The following is a 16,466-nucleotide window of genomic DNA, read 5'->3' as shown; positions in this document are numbered from 1 at the left end:
TAGGGAACGCTGTCATAGGGAACTCTGTCTTAGGGAACGCTGTCATAGGGAATGCCGTCATAGGGAACGCTGTCATAGGGAACACTGTCTTAGAGAATGTCGTCATAGGGAACACTGTCTTAGGGAACACTGTCTTAAGGAACGGCGTCATAGGGAATGCTGTCTTAGGGAACAGCTGTCTTAGGGAATGGCATCATAGTGAATGGCGTCATAGGGAACTCTGTCTTAGGGAACGCTGTCATAGGGAACTCTGTCTTAGGGAACGCTGTCATAGGGAATGCCGTCATAGGGAACGCTGTCATAGGGAACACTGTCTTAGGGAATGTCGTCATAGGGAACACTGTCATAGGGAACTCTGTCTTAGGGAACGCTGTCATAGGGAATGCCGTCATAGGGAACGCTGTCATAGGGAACACTGTCTTAGGGAATGTCGTCATAGGGAACACTGTCTTAGGGAACACTGTCTTAAGGAACGGCGTCATAGGGAACGCTGTCTTAGGGAACAGCTGTCTTAGGGAATGGCATCATAGTGAATGGCGTCATAGGGAACTCTGTCTTAGGGAACGCTGTCATAGGGAACTCTGTCTTAGGGAACGCTGTCATAGGGAACTCTGTCTTAGGGAACGCTGTCATAGGGAATGCCGTCATAGGGAACGCTGTCATAGGGAACACTGTCTTAGGGAATGTCGTCATAGGGAACACTGTCTTAGGGAACACTGTCTTAAGGAACGGCGTCATAGGGAATGCTGTCTTAGGGAATGCCGTCATAGGGAACGCTGTCTTAGGGAACGCTGTCATAGGGAACACTGTCATAAGGAACGTTGTCATAGGGAACGCCTTCATAGGGAACTCTGTCTTAGGGAACGCTGTCATAGGGAACACTGTCTTAAGGAACGTTGTCATAGGGAACGCCGTCTTAGGGAACAGCTGTCTTAGGGAACAGCGTCATAGTGAACGGCGTCATAGGGAACTCTGTCTTAGGGAACGCTGTCATAGGGAACACTGTCATAGGGAATGCCGTCATAGGGAACGCTGTCATAGGGAACACTGTCTTAGGGAATGTCATCATAGGGAACACTGTCTTAGGGAACACTGTCTTAAGGAACGGCGTCATAGGGAACGCTGTCTTAGGGAATGCTGTCTTAGGGAACGCTGTCTTAGGGAACTCTGTCTTAGGGAACAAAGTCAAATTTATTTATATAGCGCTTTTCACAACACACGTTGTCACAAAGCAGCTTTACAATCGTATGTGAACACCATCAAAGGGAACACTGTCTTAGGGAAGGCTGTCTTAGGGAACACTGTCTTAGGGAACACAGTCTTAGGGAAGGCTGTCTTAGGGAACACTGTCTTAGGGAAGGCTGTCTTAGGGAACACTGTCTTAGGGAAGGCTGTCTTAGGGAACGCTGTCTTAGGGATCCTTGTCTAAGTGATATTTTTCCTATGTCACATCTTCACGTAAGGATTATCAGTATGTGTACATTCATCTTTGTAGATGCAAAGTATCAGTGGTCCTGAATGTCTTTTCCATTTGAATTTCCCTTTCCATCCTATGAATCTCCAGTAGTAAAATAATATTTCCTATAAATACTGGCAGTGCAAAATGTTGCATGTTCTGGTGAATAAATTATAATATATTCATAAACCCTGGTTATACAACAGGTAAAATAAGTATTGAACACATCACCAGTTTCCTAAGTAAATATATTTCTAAAGGCGCTATTGAGATGAAATTCTCACCAGATGTCGGTAACAACCCATCCAACCACACATGCAAAGAAATCAAACAGACATCAATACATTTTTTTATTTTCACTAATGAGAGATGACACAGGGAAAAAGTATTGAACATGCTTACTGACATTTATTTTATATTTTGTACAAAAGCATTTGTTGGTGATTACGGCTTCAAGATGGCTCCTGTATGGAGAAACATATGACTATACATTGCTCAGGTGTGATTTTGGTCCATTCAGACACACAAACACTCTTCAAATCTGGAAGGTTCCAGAAGGTTCCAGAACGTCTGGAAGCTTCCATGGACTCGTTTTTCAGTTGGATGCAGGTCACATGATTGGCTGGGCGATTCTAGAAGCTTTATTTTTTTTCTCTGAAGCCAGTTGAGTTTCCTTGGCTGTGTGTTTGGGATCATTGATGAAATGTCCATCCTTGGTTCATCTTCATCATCTTCATCATCCTGGTAGATGGCAGCGGATTTTTATCAAGAATGTATTGGTAGATTTTTCCATTTATCCTTCTTTCAATTATATGAAATGTGCCAGTGCCACATGTAAAAAAAAAGCCCCACACCATAATGTTCCAAACTCCAAACTTCAGTGTTGGTGTGGGGTTATTGTGCTGATATGCAGTGCCTTCTGACTGCCAAACAGGTGTGTATTATGGCATCCAAAGAGTGCAATTTTGGTCTCATCTGACCAGACTATATTCTCCCAGCGTTTCTCAGTCTTGGCACTTCAACATGTTTTTGCTTCAGCAATAGAGTCTTGTGTGGTGAGCGTACATACAGGTCATGGCGCTTAAATGCATTACATATTGTTTTCTTTGTACCAATGGTACTGTCACAGTACGGTGGGCCCCCTGCTGGTCGCCCCCGTCCACAGCGACAGTTGTCTTGTTTTTGCTTTGTGTTCGTCCCTCAGGTGGGCGGGGCCTATGGTCCGCCTCACCTGACGGTCATTTGTTTGTCTATGTATGTCTTGTCTTTGTACCAGTTGACTGCTGGTCATTATATCCTTCATTCGGATTGAGTCACGGGTTTTTGGGGTCCTTTTTCCCTGAGACTTGGTGTGATTGCTTCCTTTTTTGTTCGCACACCTGCTCGTCACAGGTACCTGCTGATTCAGGCCTTTCTTTAGAGGTCCCTAGGTCTTTGACAACTCTTTTCACTCCTCTGTCTGAAATCTTGCAGGGAGCACCTGATCATAGCCGGTTAATGGTGAAATTATGTTCTTTCCATTACCGGATTATGGCCCCAACAGTGCTCACTGGAACCTTCAGTACTTCTTCAGAAATTCTTCTGTAACCAGCACCATCAGTATGTTCTGCAACAATAAGGTTGTGAAGGTCTTGATAGAACTCACTGGTTTAACCCATCGTGGGATGGTTCTTGTGTGACACCATGGTAGTGAAACAGGCCTAATCCAGCTGATATTTGTCTATAATTTGCATTTCAGTGCCTTTTCACACCTCTCTTTCTTCATGTATTCAATACTTTTTTCATATGTCATGATTATTACACATAATTTATGGACATCTATGTTTGATTTCTTTGCATGTGTGGTTGGATGGGTTGTTACCAACATCTGGTGAGAATCATATCAATAGAACCTTTAGAAATATATTTACTTAGAAAACTGGAGACGTGTTCAATACTTATTTTACCCGTTGTATATTTGCAATTATGCCATAGAAGATCAGATTACATTTTATGAGCCATTCATACAGAACCCAACATGAAATGCACTGCAGAATTTCCCTTTTATAATATATTGCACATTTGAATTGTTTCATTGTCTAAATGCGTATCCTGCTTCATTTGTTCTGCCTAAGTGTGTGTGTGTGTGTGTGTGTATGTGTGTGTGTGTGTGTTAATGATACTGATGGACGGTTCTTGCTGGAATTGTGGTTAGTGTGTTTTCCTTCAGAAAGGCGCTTTTGAGACTTGCATTCAGTTGTATGGCTGCAAGATTTCAAGTCAAATTAAGAAAATCACAAAAAAAATGTATCTGTAAGAAATTGAAAGGAATTATGTTACATTACATTAATTACATTAACATGTTAGCTATACTGTAAATGTGATCTTGAGCGGTGTGTAATTGTAGTCACAGTAATCAGTTTGCCCTGGGCCACCCTGCTAAATGAAAATACATAAGGTAGTCACAAATCTATTTACCTCTTCACTGTGCAAATTTCCACTTTGTCCTTGAACAGTTTCGATAAGAAGTTCACAGAGGTCTCTCCTTGAACATATTCAACATATTCACCACCTACTGAATAATTTACTACAGAGAGAGAGAGAAAAGGGAATGAGGGAAAGATTGATATAAACGAGTGAGTGTGGACATGGTAAAGGACAGCCTGTGGCTCGGGGTATAATATAATTGTATAACTGTTTCAGTCATAGTGCGTGGACATTATCAAATGGTGTGTATGGGAATCCTTGATTTTCAGTAAAATAATCTATACGAGTGATTCACTCCACTGTGAAGTATGATGTGAAAGAAAGGCACAATGCCTTTTTTGTTTATATATATATATATATATATATATATATATATATATATATATATGCGCTGAAAATTGTGGGTTCTATGACTGAGAACTACATTCCGTGCTGTATTGACCTGTTTAATAAGCACTTTTACAAGGCATCAGTCAGCAGTCTTGGATGTAACTGCAATGAATTTTTGGCATAGGTGTTCCTGTGCACGATATGTGTATGGTAATGCAGAGATATGCATATCACCTGGGGTAAGACCACGCATACTAATGAACTGAACAACAATACAACCCCCCCCCCCCCCCCCACACACACACACACACACACACACACACTCACAAACACAGCATCCAGATGGAATAACCATAATGCCACAGGAGGACAGTGATAATCTACATTAATCATCTCCCCTATGACGACTACATTATTGTAGAATTGGGATATCGCACAACACCGCCTATCGCACCACACTGAACACACACACACACATACTCACACACCATTGCGGTTTCTATCCTCAACACAGTGCCTGTTCATTCTGTAATTACAGTAAGGCTGTTATACAGTCACCAGCCACTTTATTAGAAGTACCTTGCGCACGTACAGTAATAGGTCTCTCTCGGGGTCCGGGTCCTGACCACCGGACCACTGCGGGCGGGATGTGTTAGGCCGGCAGTCCGTTCTCCACCTGACACTGACAGTGACGAGGAAAATCTCAGCAACCCTGCCTGGGCTAATAAACTTGTGCTGCCTCAACAGTCCTGGCCCTGCCACTGCCATGTCAGTTTTAATGCGCTGCTGAGAATGGTCTGTCACCCAGATAATATCTGGCCAGCGGCGGTCCCGTGGTCAGAAGCCCGGTGCAGAAGGGCTGAGGAACTGTGGAAATCTTGGGACATGGTAGGTAATTGTGCACCTAAAAAACGTGTGAGATAGATGAACCTTTATCAAGTGCTTGAGTGTAGATACAGAGTATGTGTCTCTTAATTAGTGGCTTGTGGAAATGTGTTTTGCAAAGTTTGCAAATTAGTGACATTATGTAGCAGTTAGAATATATCAGTCTATTTCTTGATAAAAGAAATACCTTTTAATAACCCAGGCCTAATTTTCCCTTGTGCACAGCACTGTGTTCAGCACTACTAGATCAAATGCTTGGAATATCAGAGGTAAAGTGAATGTTGAGTGTTACACGTGTTGCTCCAGAGTTTTGAGTCTTAGGGCTTTGATAGCATCATGTTGCCTTACTGACCTGAAATCCATTCTCCTGTCCTGGGGACATGGTGACCATTTCAAGCACAGTGATTTTTATCTAGCAATAAATAAATAAAATGAAATAAAAATGAAAGTGCTTACTGGCACCATGTCTAGCCTTTCTGTAGAGGTCATGGTGATCGCCACCAATTGGGTCGATTCCTTTCGATTCCACAGTCAACTGGATCCTGAACTGGATCTGGACCTTTTTGTAGTATCCAGTGTGGCTGTGGACACAGTTAGGACTTGGGTCACTTTTAGATAAGCTGGACCTGATTGAGTTGCTTATCTAATCCATTGTACTGCTGAACAGCTTTTGGGGAAAAAAAGCAATCAGCTCAGATCAGCTTCATTTTTACAACCCCCAACAAGCTAGAGGTCTGATATGGTAATGTATCACCGGGCCTGGGTCTCAGCTGAATACGTGAACACGGGGTTTGACTGTCATGGCTCACAGCAAAGCCCTGACTGATTCTGGGAATGTCAACACACGCAGTTGAACCTCTCACACATGCATACTCATGAACACATGCTCACATCCCTCACACACACACACACACACACCTCTTTGTTTTTCTCCCTCTCCTTCTCTCTCTTCCTCTCTCACTTTCTTGCTCTACTTTGCATACTCTCTCTTCTTCCCTCTGTCTCTCTCCTTCTTCCCCCCTCTCTCTCTCCCTTTCTGTATCTTGCATAGTAAATAAATACATGACGTTTGTTCATTATGCAACAGAGAGACTCACTCAAGGTTGTGTTTCTGTGTGTGTGTGTGTGTATGTGAGTGTGCCTGTGTGTGCGTTTGAGTGTACTGAAACTAATAGTCCAAGTATCTAGATATCCCGAAAGGCCAAACCCATTACATCTTAAGGCGTGGGACAGTGATGGATGTTTTGATGGTTCAGTCGGGTGTTTGATGGAGGTACTGACTAGCTCTCTCTCTTCTGAAGTGCCCGAGACCTGCTACACCTTTAAAGGCAGAGACATTAAAAGGAGATCATTTGAACTTAGTCTAAATGAACTAGTCAGAATGAGGCAGTAACTAAGAAAAATATACTCTATATGTGGATCAAATAGATATCTTAGATTTACTTAGATTTACATGTAATGGCTAACATTGAATTTTTCCTATTTGCAAGTTTACCAAGAATGCTGTTTACAGTATATGTATGCAAAACAGAACAGTAAAGCCCATTCATGAAAACATACTCATACACACTACCCGGTTTCATTCTGAACACTGAAATGACGTCAACATCAAGCCTAACTCGCATTACTTGCTCCCGGAGACAGAGGAGACGGATCCTCAGCTCAGACGCACGATGTCACCCCGCACGTCAAACACAGCATCCTTTCCAAACCGCCCACCCTCTCCTGGTCCTGTGACTCTGACACCGCTAGGATCTCTCTGTATCGCCCCGGTTGGATCAACCCTACCTGAGTGTCTCAGTCTCTCTCTTTCTCAGACCTCTTCTCGCTCTGTCTCCCTCTGACTCACCTCGCCATCGACTCGCGTCTCGCCGCCGCCGTGTTTGGTGTGTCGTCCGCTACGCCGTGCCCTCTTTGGCTGCCATGACATGCCATGGCTGCCATGGCTGCTCTCCTCTCTCTGGTTTCCTTAACATGAGGTTTTCCACTTCTCTCTCTCTCTCTCTCGCCGCTCCATCCACCTCCAACCACCTCCATCCACCTCCATACACCTCCCACAGGTGCTCGCCGAAGCCCTGCCCGCTGGCTTTGAGTCACGCTGCCCCTGGTGCAGGGGGGGGATTTGAACCACAGCTGACTCGGGCTGTGACTCAGTGTGACTCATGGTGGGCAGTGCAAACCACGATTTGTGATTTTGCCTGTGGCCTGTTAGCGGGTTCATTTCAAATTCAGTTCACGAGATCAGCTGAAATGGTGATTTCATCTCAGTGCCAGAATTAAACCTATCTCTCAATTTGCTGAACTGAATTTCAGTATACTTCAGCATTCTGGAAACATATTTTCCAAGTGTGTGTGAGCATGTTTGCGTGTGTCTGTATGTATTGTGCATGTGTACAGATTTCCGAGAACCATGGCTGATCATGTCTGTAGGGTGTCTGCATGAGGGATGGCAAAGCTAAATTAGCCAAGTGCAATTTAAGAGGAGTCAGCCATGCAGGGCAATTATGCTACTGCACCCTGCCACACACCCCTGCCACACACTCCTGCCACACACTCTTACCACACTCTCCTGCCTCACTCCCCTGCTATGCAGATACCATCTCTGTGCATGATTACTGTCCTTTAAGATTAGCAGCAGGCAAATACCACTGGACAGTAGCCTTTATTTTCCAAACCTGCTAATGCATAATTATTTGATTTCTTAGTCAGAAGGTCAGAAGGAATTAACTCCTGGAGATCGAAAAGTTACATGTTAGATGAACTTTGTAATGCAATTGGGAACAGAATGGTAAATAACAGCATTATGGAGAAATCGATCGAAGATTTTGAAATATCTGTGTGTATGGATATGTTCATTATGCAACATGTGCTTGGAATGTTAACTTTGAAGTTCTTTTCTGTGCTAGTGTGATGTGTGATTTTATAGTGATTATGAGCAAATCATTGACCTTCTCCTTCCTCTCTACACTGTTTCAAAGGAGTTGTGGTGTACAGATGAGGAAAGGTTGATTGGCCTGGTGAAGTCCCCTGAAAGTGTGATCACACAATAAGCCTACAGCTTTCAGAGAGTGCTTTTCCACATTAGAGACACACATACACACATTCACACACACTCCAAAAGTGAACAGGATGCGGGAGTGGCCGTGGTAGGTTTTGCGAGGGATTTGACCTTGCTTCCAGCCTGTGATGTTTTATTATCTTCTGAGAGCATTTGAAATGAAAATGCGTCACTAGGGGCAAAGTAGTATGAGAGGAGCTGAGAAGAAGAACACAAGAAGCAATCTGAATCAACTCGAAAGATAAAGAAATAACAAAGTTTAATATGCTTCAGTTCACCCATTTGTGTGTGTGTGTGTGTGTGTGTGAGAGAGAGAGAGAGTGTGTGTGTATGTGTGTGTGTGTGTGTGTGTGAGAGAGAGAGAGAGAGAGTGTGTGTGAGTGTGTGTGTGTGTGTGTGTGTGTGTGTGTGTGTGTGTGTGTGTGTGTGTGTGTGTGTGTGTGTGTGTGTGTGTGTGTAAACCATGCATTAAAGGGAACTCCTTATTGGACTCCAGTTGAGAGATGTATTTAATACAGTGTGGCTAATGTCAGCTCACATGTCCTCATTGAGAGATTCCAGGGCTTGAGACTCAGGAGAGACACAGTCTTTTCCCTCTGCCCCTGTCGTAGACACACTAATCTGGCTAAATCCAGACAAGACATCAAATATGACTGACAAAGCCACACACACACACACACACACACACACACACACACACACACACACACACACACACACACACACACACACACACACACACAGGGGAGTGAGAAACATAGAGGAAAAAAAAGGAGAGATGTTTTTTCCTCTTTTTCTCTCTCTTCATCTATTCAGTCTGGTCATTTGAAAGGTAATTTTCTTTTACATATGGGGAAAGTGAAATAGAGGAGGGCGTGGCCATCTTCCCGCGGGCCATAACGTCAAGGTTACACTGCAGATCTGAATGTGATATTTTGCTCTCCGTTCTTACTCCCGTTCCCAGAATTCTCCGCAGGTTAGTTGTGTAGCGTACGCCACACTCAGATCCCACACATCTCATCTGCGCTTCATCTCATCTAAAAAAAGAGAGTTTCCTGCTGCCTTCACCACTTCTTCTGCTTCTGGGTAAAAGGTCACAGCGGATCAATAAAAAACTCTTGGGATGTCATGAGGTTAGTCTCTCCAGATCACACTGTGTGGCTGAGGTTCTGGTGAAGTGTCTCGGCTGTGTCCGTGGATGCTGTTGCTATTAACCCAGCAGTCCTGGTCCTGAGAGTCTCCGGTCACTTCCTGTTCCAGTTCATTCTAGGGATTTTGTGAACAGGTTTTTATAAACATATTAATTCATTCATAATGTTATCGACTGTTGTGCCCATGTTTGCTTCAAAGTCACTATTATACCTTAACTTGATGATGTCATCAGTCTGGGACGGCCAGGAGTGGACTGCTACTGTCAGCATGAGAGTGGGGCAGCTGTGCTTCAACTTCAGTTCCTCATCAATGAGGTAACACACACACACACACACACACACACACACACACACACACACACATACACACACACATACACACACACACACATACACACACACACACACACACACACACACACACACACACACACACACACACACACAACTATGTGTGCATGCATGTGGAGCATACACACTCTAAATGCAGACTCATTTCTGCTGGGAAACAGTATCAGGTCAAGAGGAGCTGTCTTGCTCAGGCTAAGGGAACTAATATACTCCCTCATTATTCACTGTTAGAAATGTCAAGAACAGAGAACCACTGTCTCTCTCTCTCTCTCTCTCTCTCTCTCTCTCACACACACACACACACACACACACACACACACACACAAACCCACACACACACTCGTCAGTACTGGAGCTAACCAATGTGAATCCAAAAATGTGAACACTGAAAAATAATAAAAATGAAACCCAGGATACACAGTAAGTATTATGAGATTATGAGATGAGTATTATTTATGCTTCTTGGCAAACATCTAACTTGTAAAACACTAGTTAATGACGTTGACTCCTGTAGTTTAGTAGTAGTCTGACTCAATGGTATCTTGAATTCTGGCCTATCCGTACTATTACCTAGGATGAATACTGTGATCAGATGCAAAGCACTTTGTAAGTCCCTCTGGATAAGAGCGTCTGCTAAATTCTGTGAATGTAAATGTAATGTAAATGTAAATGAGAGAGTGAGTTATGAGAGTGAGTGTTATGAAAGAGTGAGTGTTATGAGAAACAGTGAGTACTGTGGCAGACAGCGAGTTATGTTAAAGTTTCAGCCAGTGGTTTCCTGGTTCAGGGTCTTTTCTGTCCCCTTCATGGAGAGGGAGAGTGGCTAATCAGTGTTTCTTACATATCTCCCAGTCTTTCTTTCCTGTCTTCTCTCCATTTTATACTCTCTGTGTATCTATTTGACTCTCTCTCCTTCTCTCTCTCTTTCTTCCTCCTTTCCACTCTCACTGTTCACCCTTTCGTTCCGCTTCGCTGGTTAGTAACACACACTTCGATACAATCAAGCACCTCTGTGTCCCTGAACAAAGATGGCAGGTTGGTGCGCTTTGCTCCTGAGATGGGAGTGTGAGGTATTGATCAGTAGAGAGCCCTGCGTGCACATATTGACATTTTATCAAGAGGCTCTGGGTTTGCTGGCATGTGTGTGTCATTTTCCTTCATAGTGAAACTTGATTGTGGCAACACCAGGGTTGACATTTCTTAATCATAATTGTGTTATAACATCATGGACACACACAGAAATGAATTTATTATTATTGGGTTGAGTTTTGTATGGGAAAACATGGGAAGTACAGATAGGCCCATAGGAAAAGAGAGACACAGTTCTACATACACACCTGCATTACTCGCGGTACAAAAATATATCATGCAATTCTCTCTCTCTTTCTCTCTCTCTCTCTCTGGTATGAATTTTTTTTGTCTTTTGAATTTCTGTCTTAGTTTAGATTAGTTAATAATCTGACATGAGCCTGTATTTCTTTCCCCTTGAAAGTTGCTACAGGCAATGTAGCACTTTACATATGTAAAGGAAGTCCGCTCGCAACACTACACAGTTGTTTACTGAGAACAGCCCAATGTGTTGTGTGTACAAGGGATGGGGAATGCTAGTCTGAAGCATGCTAGTCTGAAGAACGCTAGTCTGAAGAACGCTAGTCTGGGGAACACTAGTCTGAAGAACGCTAGTCTGAAGCATGTTAGTCTGGGGAACACTAGTCTGGTGAACACTAGTCTGGGGAACACTAGTCTGGTGAACACTAGTCTGGTGAACACTAGTCTGGGAAACACTAGTCTGGGGAACACTAGTCTGAAGAACAGTAGTCTGAAGCATGTTAGTCTGGGGAACACTAGTCTGGTGAACACTAGTCTGAAGAACGCTAGTCTGGGGAACACTAGTCTGAATAACGCTAGTCTGAAGCATGTTAGTCTGGGGAACGCTAGTCTGAAGAACGCTAGTCTGAAGCATGTTAGTCTGGGGAACACTAGTCTGGTGAACACTAGTCTGGGGAACACTAGTCTGGTGAACACTAGTCTGGGAAACACTAGTCTGGGGAACACTAGTCTGAAGAACAGTAGTCTGAAGCATGTTAGTCTGGGGAACACTAGTCTGGGGAACACTAGTCTGAAGAACGCTAGTCTGGGGAACACTAGTCTGAAGAACGCTAGTCTGAAGCATGTTAGTCTGGGGAACGCTAGTCTGAAGAACGCTAGTCTGAAGCATGTTAGTCTGGGGAACACTAGTCTGGTGAACACTAGTCTGGGGAACACTAGTCTGGGGAACACTAGTCTGGTGAACACTAGTCTGGGAAACACTAGTCTGGGGAACACTAGTCTGAAGAACAGTAGTCTGGGGAACACTAGTCTGAAGAACAATAGTCTGGGGAATGCTAGTCTGAAGAAAGCTAGTCTGGGGAACGCTAGTGTGAAGAGCACTGGGCGCTAATCAGAAAGGGTTCTTTGCCTCTGAAAAAGTAGTTACTAGTTTTCATTGTCTTTCCTATTTGCATTAGAGTGCAGACTACTAAAGAGGGTTTTTACTCTGTCACAGCTGAGGTCAAAATACATCGCTTTGATGCGGAACACTTGAACAGAGGAAGCATTCACTTTTTTTTTTGTCAAGAATTCTAATGTCCTGTGAGCAGTGGACTGCACAACAATAGCCACTATGGACAGAAAAGGGTGTTCATAGCATGACTACCGTAACATGAAAAACATAAATGACCACATAACAAATGTTTCAGATTAACAGGTGTAGTGGCTAAACCAATGCACAGGCTATACACCGGATATTTGTATAGCGTCCTTACGTTTATCTTTACCTGTTTCTCTAGTGTCCTCTTACCTCCATTATTACCTGTAACCTCCAAAAGGTTGAAATAGTAGCTCCTGTCCTGCTGTGGAAAAGAACTGAGCCTTCTTTCTTACCATTCTCATTAGCTAATCACGATTAGCAGCTCTGGCGTCCATTATCTTGTATTTGTTAAGTGGAGTATGAACAACAGGGCCCTGGTTCCTCTTTTTAATTCTCTCACACATCATTATTGTCTCTGAGGTGCAGTGATGATAAACATGTTTATGTAAACACCGTCGCCACAGAAACACAGGCGTCCGTCACCTGCCTGATAGCGCCCCACACACAGAGTAGGACCCAGTTTAAACGAAACAATTCCCATTTATACATTCATGATGGAATCCATTTATGTGGAGTTTTTTTCCCCTCCATTTTCTTCCACTCACTTTGACTGCTTATTCTGCCTGTCACCTTAATGTCATGAGATATGTATGAAATGCATGTAAAACACTGCGGAGATCATGGCTCATGGTAGGCTATATGACCCACTCCATATTGCCGTAGCCTATGTCTCTTTAAACAGAGCTTCCTAATCACAGAGCACCACATACTTAAACTTGTGACACAAGAAAGGCCAACAAAGGTGGAATGTTTTTTTCTTACCAACCCTCACAAAGGTGGTAAATGGCAGATATATGTACACTGATTTCCACTGTAAAGTTTACGGAAAGGACTAGAACTAGATGTCCAAAAACACTGTGTTTATTAGGTGAGGGTCTAAATGATGGATGCTGCAGTAAGTGTCTCTGTTACGCCACATCATGTTCCTGTTATAAAACTTTAGTTTTAGTTCATCTGAAAGTTTAATGAAGCCGATCATACTGAAGCTGCAGCTAATTGTTTTGCTAATGACGGAGGGTTTTTCATTATTAGGAACGTTTTCTTTGAAGATGATTCACTATTGTGGTAGATAAGTCCTGACAGTGTTGCCAGGTGAGAAATGTAGGATTGTCTTTCCAGAGACATAAAATTATCGTTTTTTGAGGGAAATTATTGTACACCCGTCGTAACCAAAATTCAGCCAATCATGGCCGTTGTTCTGAAGCAAACACTGAGGCAGCTCACATTTAGAAAAGCACGATTGGCTGGAATTTCTAGAAAGTGTCCGGAAACAGATGCCTTTAGGGTTTACAAAAAAACAGACAGACAGTTGCGACAGGCTGATTACAACCCATTACAACTACACATTCACAGAATTCTGAAATTATCGTATATATTTGGCGTTTTTTGGGGTTATTGATCAATCATCATACAGAGGGCAAAATTATCATACAAATACAATAATTATCGTACACCTGGCAAAACTGAGTCCTGATTTTCTGATAGCTTGTTACAGCTGCTGTTCTGTCTGCAGGGGGCGCTGGTCACAGCATGTGCTGACGACACTCTGCACCTCTGGAACCTGCGGCAGAGACGTCCCGCAATACTGCACTCACTCAAATTCAACAGAGAAAGGTGAATACACACACACACACACACACACACACACACACATACATGCATATAAAATCTGTGATAATTTGCCAACTTCAGTAATAAGCCATTCCAAAAAACATGACTTCAATGAAAATACATAAACAACATTGTAGACACGTCCACGCGCATATACATACTTTCAAACTTCAAGGACAAATGCGTTTGCTACATTCTGTTAGAGATGCGGTTCAAAAAAAGAAATGAGACTCATATTTTAACTTCAGAAAGAACTGTTGACTGCTCAAGGTTGCAAAGCTTCAACTGAAATAAGCATGAAAAACGCTGAAATGAAAATGAAACGAAAAAACGTTCAAGGTTACCAAAGTGTTTTGGGCTTTCTGAACGTTTCCCTTATTTCCTTATAAGCTGAACTGTACTAAGTTCCTCATATATACAATATCAGTATATGGGACTCTAATATACCGCAGAAAACACCCTGCTTGCATTTATACTTTTTCTGGTTAACTTTCTGCTCTTCTCCACGTCTCCTGACAAGTCAGGTAGTTTCTGATGAACGCATTGACTCTGGTGTTATGAAACCTTAGGTGTTATAAAGCTTTAACACTACCTTTTGTTCTGGTCGCTGACTGCTCTGTGGAGCATGGCACTGTGGGTAATCCAGCAGGACCCATGACTGTAACACTGAGTCATCCTTGGACAAACGGAGCGGCCTTGAGTGTAAAAGAAGGATGTTAGCAGAGTCACGACTAGGTATTCATCCCTTTGTTCCTCCTGTTAACACCTCCACCACAGAGACATATAGGAAAGGAAGACCCCGACTTATTCTGGCAGTTATATGTGTCTCTTTCAGAGAAGGAGTGGAAAGATGTTTAGAGCGGTGAAGGTTTGTGTCAGACACTCCAGCGTTTGCTTGGTGGAGAGGTTATGAGACTGAATTATGTCAGTGCCACCTTTTTCAAAGGTGTTGAACCCTCTCCCAGAACTTAAATACCTGCTTCCAAAGACTCTGGTCCTAAAACCCCAGTTCTTAAACATCTTGCTTCCATACTCTGCTTCTGAACACCCCGGTTCTGAACACACTGATCCTGAATACACTCCTGCTGAATTCACTGTACTTAAACACCCCGCTTCCAAGGCCTTGATTAGTCAATGTCTGTGCAATGCAAAGGGAAGCCTGTGCATCACTGGCAGAGAGGGAGGAAAAGGGCTGTTTGACTCTGCATTCAGCTGGTCAAATAAAGCTGTTATTGCTGTGAAGCAAAGAGTTGATGTGGTAGCTGCAATATCAGGAAAGAGAGAGAGAGAAGGAGAGAGGGAGATAGAGAGAGGGAGATAGAGAGGGATAGAAATTGTGACTATGACAGATCTCTGACAAGCAAGCATTTACAAGGCTGAAGGGAAAGGCAGTGAGGCCCAGGAGAAAATGACTGCAGTCTGTGTGTGTGTGTGTGTGTGTGTGTGTGCGTGTGTGTGTGTGTGTGTGTGTGTGTGTGTGTGTGTGTGTGTGTGTGTGTGTGTGTGTGTGTGTGTGTGTGTGTGTGTGTGTGTCCTTATCTCAGGACTGCATATTTCTTGTAGAGGTGTGAAATGATTACATCAAAATGGTTTGTGCAGGCTCCCTGTCATCACACATCTTTTCACCTTATTCTCTGTCTAATCTACAACCATATGGGGTGACAGCATCTGTGTGAGCCTGTACATATTCTCTGGTCATTAATGTTTTCATACATACATACATATATATACATATATATCTCCTAACAAATGTTTTATCACGTCATGAAATCCTGTATGTCAAGAACAATATTGACTAATCTCAGTTTACCATGAGTTCCTGAGCCTGCATCCCAGCTGAGTTGCTGCTAACAATGGTTGCTAAGTGTTGCTATATAAACACCTTGACCAGGCTCCTCCCAGCTCTACCACTGCAGTCTGCATGCTGTCACAGGGCTGGTGAGGTGAGGTCGCCCCTGTGTGTGCCACTAGGTCACTGTGGGGCTAATGAGCTCCATCCTCCCTGCTGTCATTGATGATAACGATCATCACCTCATCATCCTGGCTGGAATAAACAAATAATACCCCCCTGATTCTCAGACTTTCACAGCCTGTGACAGCTACCACAAATACATGCACACCCACACGCACACATACACACTAGGCACTTGTGGTTTTTCTGAAACATATGCTGTGTGTGTGAGATAGAAAGAGGAAGAGAAAGAGGAGAAGAGAGAGCATGTCTTGTTGAGGAAGCAATATTCTCTAGATGATAGCAGCAGATTTGGAATAACACTTGAAATTGTACTTAAGAGTCTAGAAGTAGACCCCTGGGGGTATATAAGACTGTGGGGGTAGACCACTGGGGATATATAAGACTGTGGGGGTAGACTCCTGGGGGGTATATAAGACTGGAAGTAGACTCCTGGGGGGTATATAAGACTGTGGAAGTACACTCCTGGAGTATATAAGACCGCGGAGGTAGACTCC

General features: G+C 43.3%; 1 protein-coding gene across 1 annotated transcript in view; it reads left to right on the top strand.

Annotated features, from left to right (window-relative positions):
- LOC143511536 (uncharacterized) overlaps positions 1-16,466 on the top strand; it is a 139,260-nt gene that overhangs the window by 35,218 nt on the left and 87,576 nt on the right. The window contains exons 3-4 of the mRNA XM_077001139.1: positions 9,580-9,661; positions 13,900-14,000. Coding sequence (XP_076857254.1) covers positions 9,580-9,661; positions 13,900-14,000 — 183 coding nt within the window. The remainder of the gene's footprint in view (positions 1-9,579; positions 9,662-13,899; positions 14,001-16,466) is intronic.

The sequence above is a fragment of the Brachyhypopomus gauderio genome, chromosome 4, assembly GCF_052324685.1.
Source record: "Brachyhypopomus gauderio isolate BG-103 chromosome 4, BGAUD_0.2, whole genome shotgun sequence".
In the NCBI taxonomy this organism is placed as follows: Eukaryota; Metazoa; Chordata; class Actinopteri; order Gymnotiformes; family Hypopomidae; genus Brachyhypopomus; species Brachyhypopomus gauderio.
The sequence above is the reverse complement of the archived record's forward strand: the minus strand, read 5'-3'. Positions and strand labels throughout refer to the sequence as shown.